General features: G+C 38.5%; 2 protein-coding genes across 8 annotated transcripts in view; both read right to left on the reverse strand.

The window, feature by feature from the left end:
• Window position 1: 1 nt before the first annotated feature.
• camlg (calcium modulating ligand) lies at window positions 2–5,725 on the reverse strand. Its single transcript, XM_031308197.2, has 4 exons — window positions 5,417–5,725; window positions 3,513–3,979; window positions 3,154–3,219; window positions 2–2,537 (listed from the first exon to the last, which is right to left on the reverse strand). Exons 1-4 carry the CDS (start codon window positions 5,568–5,570, stop codon window positions 2,346–2,348), a joined length of 879 nt encoding a protein of 292 aa, XP_031164057.1. The 5' UTR covers window positions 5,571–5,725; the 3' UTR covers window positions 2–2,345.
• A 1,040-nt stretch (window positions 5,726–6,765) lies between these two features.
• Window positions 6,766–14,977, reverse strand: part of sec24a (SEC24 homolog A, COPII coat complex component) — a 65,203-nt gene continuing 56,991 nt past the window's right edge. For 5 of the 7 annotated variants that reach the window (XM_036008604.1, XM_036008603.1, XM_036008606.1 and 2 more), the window contains 6 exons: window positions 14,012–14,187; window positions 13,707–13,844; window positions 13,199–13,303; window positions 11,976–12,068; window positions 11,669–11,772; window positions 9,486–11,278 (listed from right to left, as the gene is read on the reverse strand). In XM_036008604.1, coding sequence (XP_035864497.1) covers window positions 11,164–11,278; window positions 11,669–11,772; window positions 11,976–12,068; window positions 13,199–13,303; window positions 13,707–13,844; window positions 14,012–14,187 — 731 coding nt within the window. In that variant the 3' untranslated portion in view covers window positions 9,486–11,163. The other 2 variants (XR_004899126.1, XR_004899125.1) reach the window with 2 other exon arrangements.

The raw sequence follows: 14,977 nt of genomic DNA on the forward strand, positions 1-14,977 counted from the left end.
GTAGGACAAATCACACCAATTTATTTACATGAAAAAAAGATATTCACATCAATAAATTAATTTGGATGTACTAAGAAGTATAGAGAGAGGACATTACAGCACAAACGTAGTAGAGAGTATATATGAAGTATGTATGAACACTGGACACATCACCAGAATTACTTAACACAAGAAGTGTACAAACTCCCACTGCCCCACATACATTTGCAGGGACAGTACTTTCCAGTGAAACCAAAAACATTCTCATCAATCACACTTTTTATAACGTACTTATACTGTATAACGTTTACTGCATTTTATAACTCATAGCCGTGCAAAATAATACACTACATTCGAGGACTACATGCTTCTTCTGACTTTACAACTTAAAACAAGGGGGAAAAAAAACTTGTTCGTAGCATGGGTCGGCCTTCTGAACACTGGATTACAGATCGCAACAGAAAATATAACTTAAAGCACTGCCTAATGCCTATGAGGAAATCTGTCACAACACAAACACATATAGTTCATATCCATTAAAGGGGAGTTTGAGTTCTTACGACACAAATTAAAATTATCAGGAACTGGATACTGTTAAATACTTCTAAACTAAAACTCTTTTAAATCTTCCACTAACTTAACGCTGGAGGGCCATGTGTGTAACTGTTCCTGATGCTTTGTGAACTAAAAATAACAAACTTTACATTTGAGGTGATCCAGAAAAATGTAATTTGTCCTCAATTCATACTTGTTTATTTCCTGTATCCAAACATCTACTTTTCTTGCTAGCTGATATATGTATATATGGCAGAGAAGAGGGCCATATGTGAAAACAAATGTCACGTCTTTTGAGTTTATTCACAGAATTCAAGAAAAAAAATAACAAATCCGTTCAAAGTTTAAGTCAGAATCCTGAGAATAAAGTCAGTAACTAATAAAACACGTTTTTTTTTAAATGGTGCTAAAACTCTATGTCATTACAAACAATTTGGTTCCTTGAAACAAAAGTGTTAAAAGGAAACTTTGGACCTTTACGATGGTTGCTATTAGTGACACAACTGCAAAGCCTTAAGGTCTTCTTCTGCTTGATACATTATGTATGAGGGGAAAAAGAAACCACCCGCCTCTATCAGTCTTAAGCTTTCTGCTTAATTCAGTCATCAACTGTTAATAATAACCGATCACGTGCCCCAATACACCTCCTCACACAAAGTGGATTTTTTTACTAAATGTATGAAGCTTTAACCTAAAAAGGCTGCCGTTATTCAGCAGGCTATCAGAGTTACGTGAAGGTTAGTTTCACTGCCTGACGCACTGTAGGGCTGACTCATATGAAAAAAAAAAAGATATTCATAGTGCTGTATTCTAGTTGGGAGATCAACTAGCTCCAAAGCCAGACACCTGCTGAGGAGTCTGCATCGTATTAGCTGAGAATAAAACCCTGCCCAGCTTATGCGCCATTTTTGGAGATTATTAGGATATAGAAGAACCCATGGCGTTATTATTCTCTATCAGCTTTCAGTAAATCTGTTATTTAACAAATAACACATTCTTCTTCTTCTTACAGATGAAAAGCTGACTTTGTAAACAATAAAACATAGTGTTTATCAATTCAATACACCTATGCAGCTAAGGTCATTACTGAGTCAGTTCGCTGACGTATTCTCTAACCTGTGCTACTGTTGCACTACATTTTAGCATTTAACTTGCTCCTGAAATCGCTGCTGGTGGCCACAGAGGCCGCTGTGTAGCAAAAGTGACATAATCTCACTTTAAATGAATGATTCCATGCAAACATTTGTTTTTAAAGAACAACTTAACAGCGCCTGAGAGTCATACATTTGCTGCCCTCTATTGGTTTAACTTGGATTTGGCATACACTTGCATAAGCGTCAATATCGGAATTTTTTATATTAATGAGTTAGTTAGAGAAATATCGGGCAGCCCTTGAGGGACTCCAGTGTTTCCCCATTCATAAGATAAATGGAATCTGTGGCTGCCAGACTGATGATGAATTGTACTGGGGTCCACTCTTGAGTATGACATTTAGCATTTTCTGTGCTAGACCTGACAAATAAATATCACTCGGCACGATAAATGCCGCTGTACATTCTGGGCACAAGCAAATACATCCTGTCTTTCTGTTTCTCAGGTTCAGTCCAGAGCAAATGACTAAGAGACCTGCAACAAACACTGGACTCTCACATGTAGAGACCCTGATCATAAGGCAGTAAGGATGACTTTCCAGACTGTCAACAACAAACCCACTTCAGCCGACGTAAATGACCATGCCTTGTTGCTATGGTAGACAGAGGGAGGGGACAACAAGAAGGGGGGTGCGGGGTTACTGAGAACCTCCTGGTCCATCAGGGAGTCTCTGAGCCAATGAGCAGCAGGAACTCGTGCGAGAGGATGAAGGTGAAGAAGTAAACACATAGGTCGGCGAAGACGTCACTCATCCTCCTGTAGGTGTCCATGGAGCGGTTGATGACCTCAGCGGGGATGCCAGACAGCAACAGGGCAGCGGTCAGCACAGTGGTCTGGGCCTTCTTCTCTACCTGGAGGAACAGGAATATAATGCAAAGACACTATGATGCAGGGCTGCAACTCATTATTATTTTCTCAATATTTAGTTATCCAATTTTTTTTTTAATAGATAATCAAGCAATTGTTTAGGACATAAAATGTTAGAAAATTGTGAAAGATAACAGACAAAAGCAGTGTTCCACAGGGAGTTACTGGACAACTTTTAGTAATATTTACTGTGGGTGTAGCCAGCAGTGACATGGTTGTGGCGACCAAGACTGGGGTGTTAGCCAGAGCACAAGGAAGTCAGAGCAACAACGATAGGTCATGTCTAAATGGGACCCAACTTTTGTCAAAACTAATGCTAAATCTTGTGAGAAACTAAACAGGCCAAAAGTGGAAGATTAACCAACCATAATTACGAAACAACCTTACTTAACCTTTATCAAAATCATGCATGTCACTGCTGCAAATGTTCCACACCGTGCCTCCAAAGTATCTCTTCACATCAGTTATTACAACATTACTTCTTGGAAATCATAGCTGAAATATAAGTTTCTGCATCGAAATTACACTCTCTGCATACATGTTAAATTTGAGTCTCTAAAAATGGGAAAGGTAGATATAAAATATCTAATACAAACTCACCTTTGGAAAGTATTTGTACAACCCCATGTAGGCCAGTTCGAGGGTCAGAAATGGAGCAAATATTGACTAGAATGAAAGAATTACACAGAACAATATCATGTTTCTGGTCGTCAGATGCACTATTATTGAATATGGGCTGATATCAGACCTCAGTGTATAATATGTGACATTCCCACAACATGCATTTCATTGTTATTACATTTTCACACCTGAAAGGATCTATAGCTGTACGTTTTAAGATTGAGTAAGCGTTCAAAAAATAAAAAAAATAAGATCGGAAGCGGTAACATGTCAAAGTTACCAATGGGCTAATCTCACAGTTATCAAAGCAACACGATGTCTACAGCAAGCAGACTCACCAGAAACTTGCAGACAAAAACCCTGACAAAAACAGCGAGGAGGATGCTGCCGATGAGGCGGAAGATTCTGAAGGGATCTAACTCCTCTGAGTCAGACCCTCCTCCGTCCTGGGTCGGCTTCTCATTGGCCAGCTGACCCCGCAGCTTCATGGCATCGTCAAAACGGGACAGGTACTTCTGGAGGCCTGGACGTGGGGAGCTGCTGAGGTCGTCTGATGCCCGCTCCCCCCTCGGCCTCTGTTGGATGCCTACAATGTCGTCTTCCAGAAAGCTTCCCGGTGGATCACCGGAGTCAGGCAGGGGTGAGCCCCTCCTCTCTGGGGTGGCACCGTGGGAGCGGCTGACGAGCCCCGAAGCCTCCGGCAGGAAGGGAGACGGTCTCGGGGAAGATGAGGCTGATGACCACGGCTCGGTCCTGTCGAGGTCGAGGTGGAAGCGGGGTTCTGTGGGACGCAGGAGCGTTGCAGCTGAGGATGTAAGACGACATTAGCGTCATCAGATAAATGTGAACTAAGCTAACAGTATGATGAGATGCCAACAACAATTCAGGAGAGGAGGTCTAATCAGACAAAATAAATGATTTCAGGGCCTTTAACCTCTAAATATTGATCAGTTACAAGTTTGGCGCAATTTGAGATGGAGTAATTTTTTCTGCACCTCAGCTACAGATGTATTATTATGTATTATTACACGGACAGATTTTATCTATAGCCGTTTGTTACTCTTACGGTAGCTGGCATTGGCATTTGTAGGCATAGAACAAGATCTGCAGCTATCGATCATTTTTCTATTGATTGATCTGCCGCTTTTCCCTGATCAATTAATTCATGTTTTACTTAAATAAAGTCAGAACAATAGTGAAATATAACCATCACAATTTCTCAGAATCCAAGGTGGCGTAACTTAATTGCTTGTTTTTCTGACCAACAGTCCAAAACCAAAATATAGTAAATTTGCTATCATTAGAGGTCAGGAAGGAAGATTAAGAAATTAATGTGATTTTGTAATTTTCAACGAATTGTTTCCACTCAGCATCCTATCTTCAGTCAGTAGAGATAGAGTGGGATCAGTTAGTTGCTGGTTTGAATCCAATGCTGGGAGAATTTACCACCCATTCATACATTTATACTCAGTGGTGAAAGAAGTATTCAGATCCTATACTTAAGTAAAAGTACTAAAACCACACTGTGAAAATACTCCACTACAAGTAAAAGACCTGCATTCAAAGCTGTACTTAAATAAAAGTATGCAAGTATAATCAGTTAAAATGTACTTAAAGAAGTTCTCATTGTACAGTAAAATGTTCCCTGTCAGTGTTTTACTTTTATATATAAGTTATTGGTAATTTAAATTGTATATTTAATAGTGTTAAACACATCATTTAAACATGTAAATATCTGTCAAATATACACTGTGTGTCATTTCCACCTACCTCAGACATATAAGCAACCTGTTAAAAAAATCTTTATTTATTCCGGCACCATTTGCATTGCCCTATTGTATTACTGTTTACAATCCTCATAGAGCGATTTGTTTACATGCGTGTGTGTATGCGTGGCTATGTGTTCAGGCCTATATACAATTTCTATAGACATACCACATCTGTTATGATAGTAGTCAAATGTTTGTTTTCCTTGTTCAGCATTGTTGTCCTTGTTTTTATCTGTAGGTCTATTTCTGTATATGTACTTTGAGAGCAACAAAAAGCCGGAGTCAAATTCCCTTTATGTGTTCACACTAACTTGGCCATCAATGTTAAAGCTAGCTCTGTGGACGAAGGTACATTTGCTAATTGTCTGTAGCTCAAACAGCAGCCGTTAGATGACGCAGGTGAGTCACGACAACATGTTTCAATAGCAAAGACTCTTCGTACAGCACTGTAGCGTGAACTCATAATTGCATACCGTTGATTTCAGACTCGTTTTTAGTGTAGCCCACGATTCTGTTCATCCTGTCCTCTGAATTCATGAGCAGTTTTCTCCTCCGGATCTCTGCCCTCCTCTGCGCCGCCGACAGACATGCTGCCTTCTCCCCCGCGCTGACGTCCCCGGGCTCCATGTTGAAATAAATTAGCGTCGACTACAAAGTACAGTCACGATACATAAAGAAATAGCGATTCAATAGCAACACAAACGCCCCAGATCACTGAATTAAACAGTACACATGACAGAATGGACCGAGCGTTGTCTGAGGAGAGAAAACGCACAATGATGATGTCACCGCCGAGAATGACAAGGTAGTTTAGAGAGGTTTTACGCCCTCAACGCTGACTTACAGGAAACAGAGGTCTTGTTGTGTGATGTAGCCTAGCCTATCATTAGGTGCTGTCTGGTTACACGCAGTGCTGCAAGAAGTATTTAGATCTTTGACTTAAATTAACACTACACTTTAAAAAATACGTAATAACAAGTAAAAGTCCAACATTGAAAATGTTACTTAAGTAACGTTAACCCTTGTGTTGTCTTCCATTTGACCATGCACTTGTCGTCCCCCCGGGTCAAAAAAATGAATGAAAAACACTTTTTTCGACAGTGTTTTTGGTGCTTTTTTCGTTACCGTTCAGTAACTGTTTAGAAACATTTTTTAAAAAAAATCAAATGCTACAAAATTTAATAAAACACCCAAAATTCAATGAAAGTAGGCCTATCCGATCTTTTGTTGTACTTGCGAAGCGCGCTGTATGGAATCATCCATCCATGTTATTTTGGGGTAATTACAATTAGGTAGTTAAAAGAAATCCATATTTCTGATATAGACATTTTGAAAGCAGGTCGACCCGAAGACAACACAAGGGTTAACCCTTGTGTGGTGTTATTAGGCTTTTAAATCAATACAGCCATAACAATTTATGTAAAAATACTTAACACGTTTACTTTAGCTCAATTACCAATGATATATACATCATTTATGGTTCATATTTGCCATTTACCACTGTGAGATCACATTTATGATCATATGATCATTTTCGTTTTTTGTGAGAAAACAAGGAAATTCAATTATAAAAAAGGTAAAAAAATAAAATAGAAACAAGATTTTTGATCATTATTGGTGGTAATTTCTTAGAACTTAATCAGAACAGGTGAAAGTGCTTGAAATGTAACAATTTTGTAATTGTGTGGGAATAGCAGGTGCAGAAAGACAACATTCCCGCATACAGACACCCCCAGACAACTCACACACACACACACACACACACACACACACAAACACCACACAGACGCACACGCACACGCACGCACACACACACACACACACACACACACACACACACAGACATATATACACACACACACACACACACACACAGCAGGCCCAGTTAGGAGGAAGACACAGTTAATTTTCATAGCACCTACAATTATTATACTCGGGTCCAGTAGACCCGAACACCTCAAATGTAATAGTTATGTGTAGGGGGTGTACCGTCTGCAGTCATTGAAAATAAGTTATTTTTTATGTTCTTCACAGAAATTGAGCCAAGGCCAATGAGTTTGAGTTAGAAGAAATAAAAAATAGCATAATTTTTCTTTTAGCAAACATTGAAAACGGGTCCCACAGACCCGAACACCATACAATGGTTAAGTATAATCAGAAAAATGAACTTTAATTAAAAGTAAAAGTAGGCTATTCAATGCAGGAAATTGTCCCCTGTGACATGCTATTATATATTATATCATTATATTATTATTTATCATGCATTATTGTAAAAAAGCAGGATTTTACTTTTGTGGAGCTTATATTTAACTATTAACTGATTACTTTCATTATGAGTTTTCATAATCTGATTGTTTACACCATTAATCGATTGTTTGGTTTGTAGAAATTCAAAAAAAAAAATAGTGAGAAATGCTAAAAGTACAACAATTCCCTCTGAAATGTAGTGGTGAAGTATAAAGTAGCATGAGAAGAAAAGACTTGTGAAGTACCTCAAAATTGTACTTGAGTAAATGTAACTTAGTTCCCTTCCACCACTGGCTTCTAATGTACCTAAAATAAATCAGCAGGGCCAGACCTAATGATTTCGGGACCCTATGCCAAAAACATGCATATGCCATTTGCCACATACAGTATATAATAATAAGAATGCACAGCCATAATAAGAGCTGTAACTAATGATTAAAAAGCTCAAAACCTATAAGAGTTAATTATAATAGAAAACTAAGAAAACCAGAAACTAGTTACATTTGAGAAGCTGAAACCAGTTAAGTTTTTGCTTCAAGTGATAATATTATGCATTTTGGCTTTTTCCCTTTCCTTTATTGTGTTATATATCTTTTATTGTGCATGTAATAGGTGTACAAAGTGAAAAAGCCCAAAGTCCACCCTAAAGGCACTTACCATCTCCAACAGAAAATACTGTTCACAAACTGCTCCAAACAGCTCTATTGTAGTCCAGCCTTTACTTCTGTGACGAACGTGCGTCACTTTGTAACACGTTATAATGCTCACCTAGCTGCTAGCGTGGCACGCCCTCATACTCTGCTTCTGACTGGCTAGTAGTCCTTACCTAACTGTGCATGTGCGACTCCCAACAAAGATGGAACAGAGGTGAGATGCCTCAACCGGTGGCTAAAACAGAGAGCTCAACACACAGGGTGAAAAGAGGAGCTGCAGCAATGTGCAGTACAACAAATATATGGTGTTTTTTGAAAATTAAACCATGTAAACCTATTCTGATATAACCTCTAAATACAATTATGAACCTGAAAATGAGCATAATACGAGCACTTAAAAAAAATTACTTAAGTGATTACTTAGTCATCAAAATAGTTGCAGATTAATTTTATGTTGATTCACCAATCAATCTACAAATCTTTTGTTTGCCTCACAAAATACAGTTCATACGTGTTTCTAGAACAAGCTCGGTGAGATGGTGATGGATGGTAAATAAACAATTAAAGTTGCAAGACTGAATCTATGCAACATTAGTCATTGAGGTTGCTTACTGAGTGTGTATGATTTTTTCTGCACACCTTTACTTTGAGGGTAATTTTATATTCTGAAAGCAAGTCTGCTTTTATCTGTCAAACTGCATTAAGGGTTTTAAACCTACAGCACACAAAATATGCTGTCAGTAGTCTGCCAGGTCCAGTCAATAAAAAATAATTTACATGAAAATGAAGTATAATTATGGATATGGATAAATATAGATAAAATTAAGTAACTGGGCTATTCATGCTGGGGTAAAAAAATGGAGGGCCGGTCCACTGATCTGTCAAAGCCTGAATCAAAGCACATCAATGCACATTTATTAAACTCATTATACATGAACTACAGCAAGCAACTTTTAAATAACGCAGTGTACTGATAAGGTTGGTAAATATCTCATGTTATTGTATCTTATCCTCAGCAATCAGATTTAAAAGAACGTCCAGCTTTGTTTTGTGCAGTAGTTTCAGTTTTAAAGAAACTAAATGAGAGATAAATGTATCAAAGGTGAAATAAAAACTACATTACTTTGTTGGATTCCCCTCATCTAGAAGAAACACTGTTGGTCACTGGTTACATTAATGCATTGCAAATGTTTTTTAAAGGTCACATGAGAGCGAAGTTGACGTTGTTTGATACTGATCTTCCTTAAAAAGTAACATCATATTGTTCAAATATTTTTATTGCTGACATTTGACGAACTGTTGTCTTGACAGTTTTAATATAAAAGTATAAGTAATAAAGTTTAAAAGTATCATGGACCTCAACATTTACTATATCTGTTTTGCATGTACTAAGCTTTACAAATGTCACAGTGTTGGAAAATAGGGTTGGGAAGATATTGTTATTAACATCAATAACTTTGTTGATGCATCAGTTTTTTTTGGCATTTCTCCATCTGGAACTGCAGTGATTCACAATTTACCAGAGGTGGGACAAAGCCATCATTTTGCAAATTACAAGTAATTCTCGAGTCCAAGTCCTTAACTGGTTATGTTCCCCTTCACCCAATTCAATGCCAATGTCAATTTAAAGAGACAATGAATGTGTTGTGTAAAATTTGTATTTATTGCTTTCAATGCAAAAAGATCAGGTGCGTCTTGGTCTGTTATTCCTGTGACACAATTCCATGTGTTAGATACAGGGTACCTTTCCATTCAGCTCACGCAAAGTGATTGGCTATCGAATTGATTCAAAGCAAATCTTTTGTCAGGAAAGTGACGAGTTGATCTCCAGCAAACGTTTTTATAACATCATTTTTTTAAGTCCACACCTCTGCAATTTACTCTGTACAAACAAGCTATTTTTATTTTCATCAGTTTTTTTATGAAAGACAATTTTGTGCATGAAGACCAAAACATATGTTCCTAAATACATTTTTGCTTATATAATACATAGATTACAAACTGTATGAAATCAGACCAAATCAAAAAAACCTTCAATTCACACTCAAGTCAAAACAAAAAATTTGACTATTATTGGTCCATATTCTGTGTTGTAGTCTTTGCTTCCACTGAATAAACACTGTTCACCCACCAAAACACAAAACCACATTTAAAAAGTCCCAAACATTTTATTTCCATAGCGTCATTTCACCTAAATGTTTCTACTGAAATCATCAGCATTTCTTCACCTTTTATATAATGCAGTCTTTTTTTTCAATATACAAGTATCAATAAGCATGATTAAAAGATCACAATGGCTTTGTTATGTATGTTAAAGAATTTCCCATATCCTATTATATTAAAATATTTCATATAGAGTCTGTATTTAAACAGAGGTTTAATAATAAAAAGTGACTTCCCATACAAGGCAAATATAGAATTTAATCAGATTGGGAGTCTCATAAATTATTAGATAATCAGAAACAAAAAAGAAGAAATAAAAAAACAGAACAGCGATGTCATCAGAGGTGTTCTGAATGTCCAGAGAGAAAAGGGATGACAGAGATTTTCTGAAGGACAGATCAGACCAATGAAAATGACTTTCCACTACCGAGTCCACACATTCAAGGCAGTGACGATTGCTAGGTCAGTCCGCCTTTAAACACCTTTAGCTTTCCTGCCTTTTACAACAGAGTCTACTAATTTGTTCGACACACAATTATAATGACCGAAAAATAAAAAAACGCACACATTCTGTCCTTCAGGTAGGATATTAAGAGTGTTGCTAGAGCTCAGGTGTTCTGTGTACAAATACTCCTGGTGACACTCAATAACAGTCTGAGCGCAAACATACCAACCTTCCTCATAAACCTAGTCTAAGGCATACATGCATACATACATACATACATACATACACACACACGTTTGACTTGTTTTAGGAAAGACGACTGCGCTTTTTGAACAAAAACATTTCACACATCCGTTGCCTTGACTGTATCTGAACGATACCTCAGTTAGACAGCATTGTTCTATGAGAATAAACACTGATTCATTCGATCATTGACATAATCACCATCATCATCTTGGATTTCTTGCTTTTGTTTTATCTTCCAACGCAATGCTTCAGCTCGGTAAAAAGTGCCAAATAAGCATCAGAGTGGATTTCTTTGTCACACTGTCCTTGCACTGTCCGTCACATAGTTTAATTTGTCAGTTCAGCGTTTCCTCAGAGAGATAGTGGAATAGTGGAACACAGCTGGAGATGGAGCAAGAGGACTCCTTCTCACACACACACACACACACACAGAACTGTTCCCTCGTCTCCACATTCCCACTGAAGATTATTTGGAGATTTGCTGTTGGAGGTGGAGCAGGAACTCGTAGTACGACAGGGCTGACTCTGTTCGGTCCTCGATCATGTTCTGCATAAAGGTGGGTTTCAGCTGGCTCTCGTCCCTGAGAGAGTCAAAGGGTAGTAGTTAGTTGTAGTTGCTCTTTCATTATAAAGTGCTGAGGAAGGGAATACAAGAGCTTGGTTTTATTATGTAAATGTTGAAGCTATTTGGATTGCACACTTCTAATTTTCCCATAAACTTTTTTTTCTGAGAAAATTATAACATTATTAATTACCTTTTAAATTCTGTTCCAGTTTTTTAAAAAAAACCTTATGACTAACTTCAGTGCTGCTCAGTTTTCAGATTGTACGAAGAGGAACAGACCTTAATATTACAGTAGATTAACTGCCAAAATTAAAATCTACCAGCAGCTGATTGCTGGTTTTAATTTCCCCACAGTCTTGCTACTTGATTCTTTACTCTTTTATACAGGATGTCGCCTGTTGCCCACCTGATGACATGCAGTGAGGGAAAGAACGGCCTCTGATCCCTCAGCCAACCGATGAAAGCCCTGGTTCTCTGCGACTCGGCAGTGTCCAGCTCTGGGAGTAGGTACTGTGAGAGGAGAGCGCGACAGTCAAGTTTTTAACATCAGGCAGGAGGATGCAATGAGTTAGACTGTATTGTATGAGAGTTAACAGATAGGACCCTTATGCCATCCTTAAGACAATTTGTTGGAAAATCCTGGTTCACAGATACAGCTTTGAGGCAAAGCGGAATATAAATGTGTGTGACTGCTGCAACAGGAGGTGTCCTACCAGGTTATCAGGCACGGCAGCGTAGTTGGGAACTCCCAGGACTTGTGTGAGGAAGTTGGGGTGGCAGTTCCGTCCGATCCACAGATACATGACCTTTTGGAACAGAATAAGGTATATAAATAAATAGTAAGAATTTGAATATTTAGAGTTACTGGGTGCCTGAACTATAAGAGAGTTAAAACTGAAGCTTGTACGGATGTTTTCATTCAAAGCCACAGTGAATAACTGCTACTTCATTATGTAAAATGTTAATTTTACACGCTCTTCTCCAGTGTGTTGCAGAAAGGTTTGTCATTGCTAATGTCATGGTCCATCAGTATCAGTAAGGCTTTATCACAGAGCTTCCACTTTACACCAATGTTTCACCATCATACAGGCAGATAGACTGATTTTGACACAGGTAGCCTTAATAGCTCAAAATGGATTTGTACACAAATTGCACACAAATAGTTTTTTACTTTCTTTCTTAGTATGCTATTATTCCTCCTCTACTCACAAACCATAACCCATAGAAGCTATATATCCATAGCATCTTAGGGGTTGACAAAAGTTAGAGAAAATGTAGTGAATCATAAAATAAGACAGACATTGAGTGAGATCCCAAGTTGAATTTTTTCCTCAGGATTTAACCAGGTATTAGAAATCAGCTTTGTATTTCTGTTAGCGTCTTATGAGTGCTAATTTTAAAATCACGGCTTAAAGTGCTCATATTATGCTCATTTTCAGGTTCATAATTGTATTTAGAGGTTATATCAGAATAGGTTTACATAGTTTAATATTTAAAAAACACCATATTTTTGTTGTACTGCACATTGCTGCAGCTCCTCTTTTCACCCTGTGTGTTGAGCTCTCTGTTTTAGCTACAGAGTGAGGCATCTCACCTCTGTTCCATCTTTGTTGGGAGTCGCACATACACAGTAGCTAGGTAAGGACTACTAGCCAGTCAGAAGCAGAGTATGAGGGCGTGCCACGCTAGCAGCTAGGCGAGCATTATAACGTGTTACAAAGTGACGCACGTTCATCACGGAAGTAAAGGCTGGACTACAATAGAGCTGTTTGGAGCAGTTTGTTAACAGTGTTTTCTGTTGGCGATGGTAAGTCCCTATGGGGTGGACTTTGGGCTTTTTCACTTTGTAAACGTATTACATGCACGTATTATATTACACAATAAAGGAAAGGGAAAAAGCCAAAAAGCATAATATGAGCACTTTAAAGCTTCGTACCGTTCCAGCATCCATGAGGAAAGCTGCCTCCCTGCTGAGCTTCTCCACAGACAGCTGCAGCACTCTGGGCTGAGGGATGGTTCGATCATTGATGTTCAAAGCTCCCTGGGGATGCAGGAAACAGAAGATAAGAGCCGATAACTCAGTAACAGGGAGACACTTAAGATAACGTGGGAAATATTGGGATGACTGTTCAGGTTCAGCCCACTACTAAAAATACATCACCTAGACTGAATTTAGAGCTAGGGACTAAATAATGGTCCTAAAACATGACTCGACTTCCAATTCAAAACAGTGGTTTTCCATATATCACATAAATACGTGTACTATGCAAACTTTTTTTTGTCTTCATTTTTACTCCAATCATATAATATTAATCATAAACAAAACACTAAAAGATTTATTAAAAAAAAAAAAAAAAAAGTATCTTTTGCTTCTGAAACTTATTTTTTCAATTTAACTTTATCCAGGGTCACTACTTTTTGAGATATAATTTCATCCTCCTCACCTCATCGGTCAGGTCGTCGACACGGTACAGAGCAGGGTGGATCATCAGTAATGCGTAGACCAGTGGCTGGTACTTTAGCTGACACATGGCAAACAGCCGGTCATCCAGCCTGGTGCTGGTGCCCGTCCTGAAGGCTTTCTGCAGGGTGCAAGCACACACTGGATCAATAAAGGCTCGATGCAGTGGTTTAAAACACAAGATTCTGGTAGTAAAAGCAGTTTCAGAAGTGCCAGAAAATTAATAGAAGATGTTGTGTTTAGTGTAGCATTGGTCAACAGTGCAGTTGCTGTGCAATGAAAGCTGACCTGTTTCAGCAGAGCAAGAATGAAGAGGGGGAAGAGTCTGAGGCAGGCTGGGGCCAGCAGGCCGGGCTGCTGGATGGTCAACACAGACTGCCGGTACGACGTCAGCGAGTCAATGGCAGCGTTTGTCATTGCATCTCTGGCGTCACTCAGACTTGCTGTTGCCGAGCGGTCCACAGCTGGAGAGAGAGACAGGGACATATTTGCAGTCAGAATCTCATTCTTTTAAAACCACTATGTGTAGGATTTTAAAACCTCTGACTTGGGCAGTCCCCAAAGGTAGTAACACATTAATAATTTGGGACAACCTATAAATTGCATACACATTCTACATACAATTGCTCTAGGTGAGACTTGGAGAGGCACAGACGAGGAAAAACAACATTTCAATGGCGTCTCAATTCTGTAATTTAATGTATATAAAGAAAAGGAAAGGTCATGAGGAGTTCACAAGTTGAATACTGCTTTGTGTTTACAATTGGGAGGTTGCCAAATTTGGATTCTTTAAAATGAATGAATGTTGAAACAAAGCATGAAAGTTTATCCTTCACCTTGAAGTTTGACAAAATGTGATTTATGAATTTCAAAAAAATGTAAGCTTTTTTAAAATTTCAATGCAACTTTAGACTTTTAGTGTTGTGGACCATCAGCCGAAGTGAGGCACAAACAGTGGGAGTGCCATTCTGTGCCATATTTTGAAGAGAGCAGAAATATCAGCGTCTGTTCTCTAAGTGACTGTGAGATGAGCCGGGACAGATCTGACTGCTCAGTATGCGGTGGTTGCTAGGTAACCACAGCTGTTGCCACTCATCTCCATCTGTCAGTGCTAATAACAGTGAAGTGGATGAAAACCCTGCAGTAATTTAGTATCGAGCCAATCAAAAGACTATTTACTGCAACAATGAAGAATAATTAGCATGAGTGATGCTGCTTATGTGATGTGATCAGGTATCCAGAAAATTCAAGTAA

Source organism: Sander lucioperca, chromosome 13 (genome assembly GCF_008315115.2).
Source record: "Sander lucioperca isolate FBNREF2018 chromosome 13, SLUC_FBN_1.2, whole genome shotgun sequence".
NCBI lineage: Eukaryota > Metazoa > Chordata > Actinopteri > Perciformes > Percidae > Sander > Sander lucioperca.

Excerpts from the sequence above, each read along its gene's own strand:
- camlg (XM_031308197.2), bottom strand. The coding sequence starts at position 5,570 with ATGGAGCCCGGGGACGTCAGCGCGGGGGAGAAGGCAGCATGTCTGTCG. Across the intron at positions 3,220-3,512 it reads TTTTTGTCTGCAAGTTTCTG|TCAATATTTGCTCCATTTCT; the intron begins GTGAGTCTGCTT and ends CTTTCATTCTAG. Across the intron at positions 2,538-3,153 it reads TGTACAAATACTTTCCAAAG|GTAGAGAAGAAGGCCCAGAC; the intron begins GTGAGTTTGTAT and ends CTGTTCCTCCAG.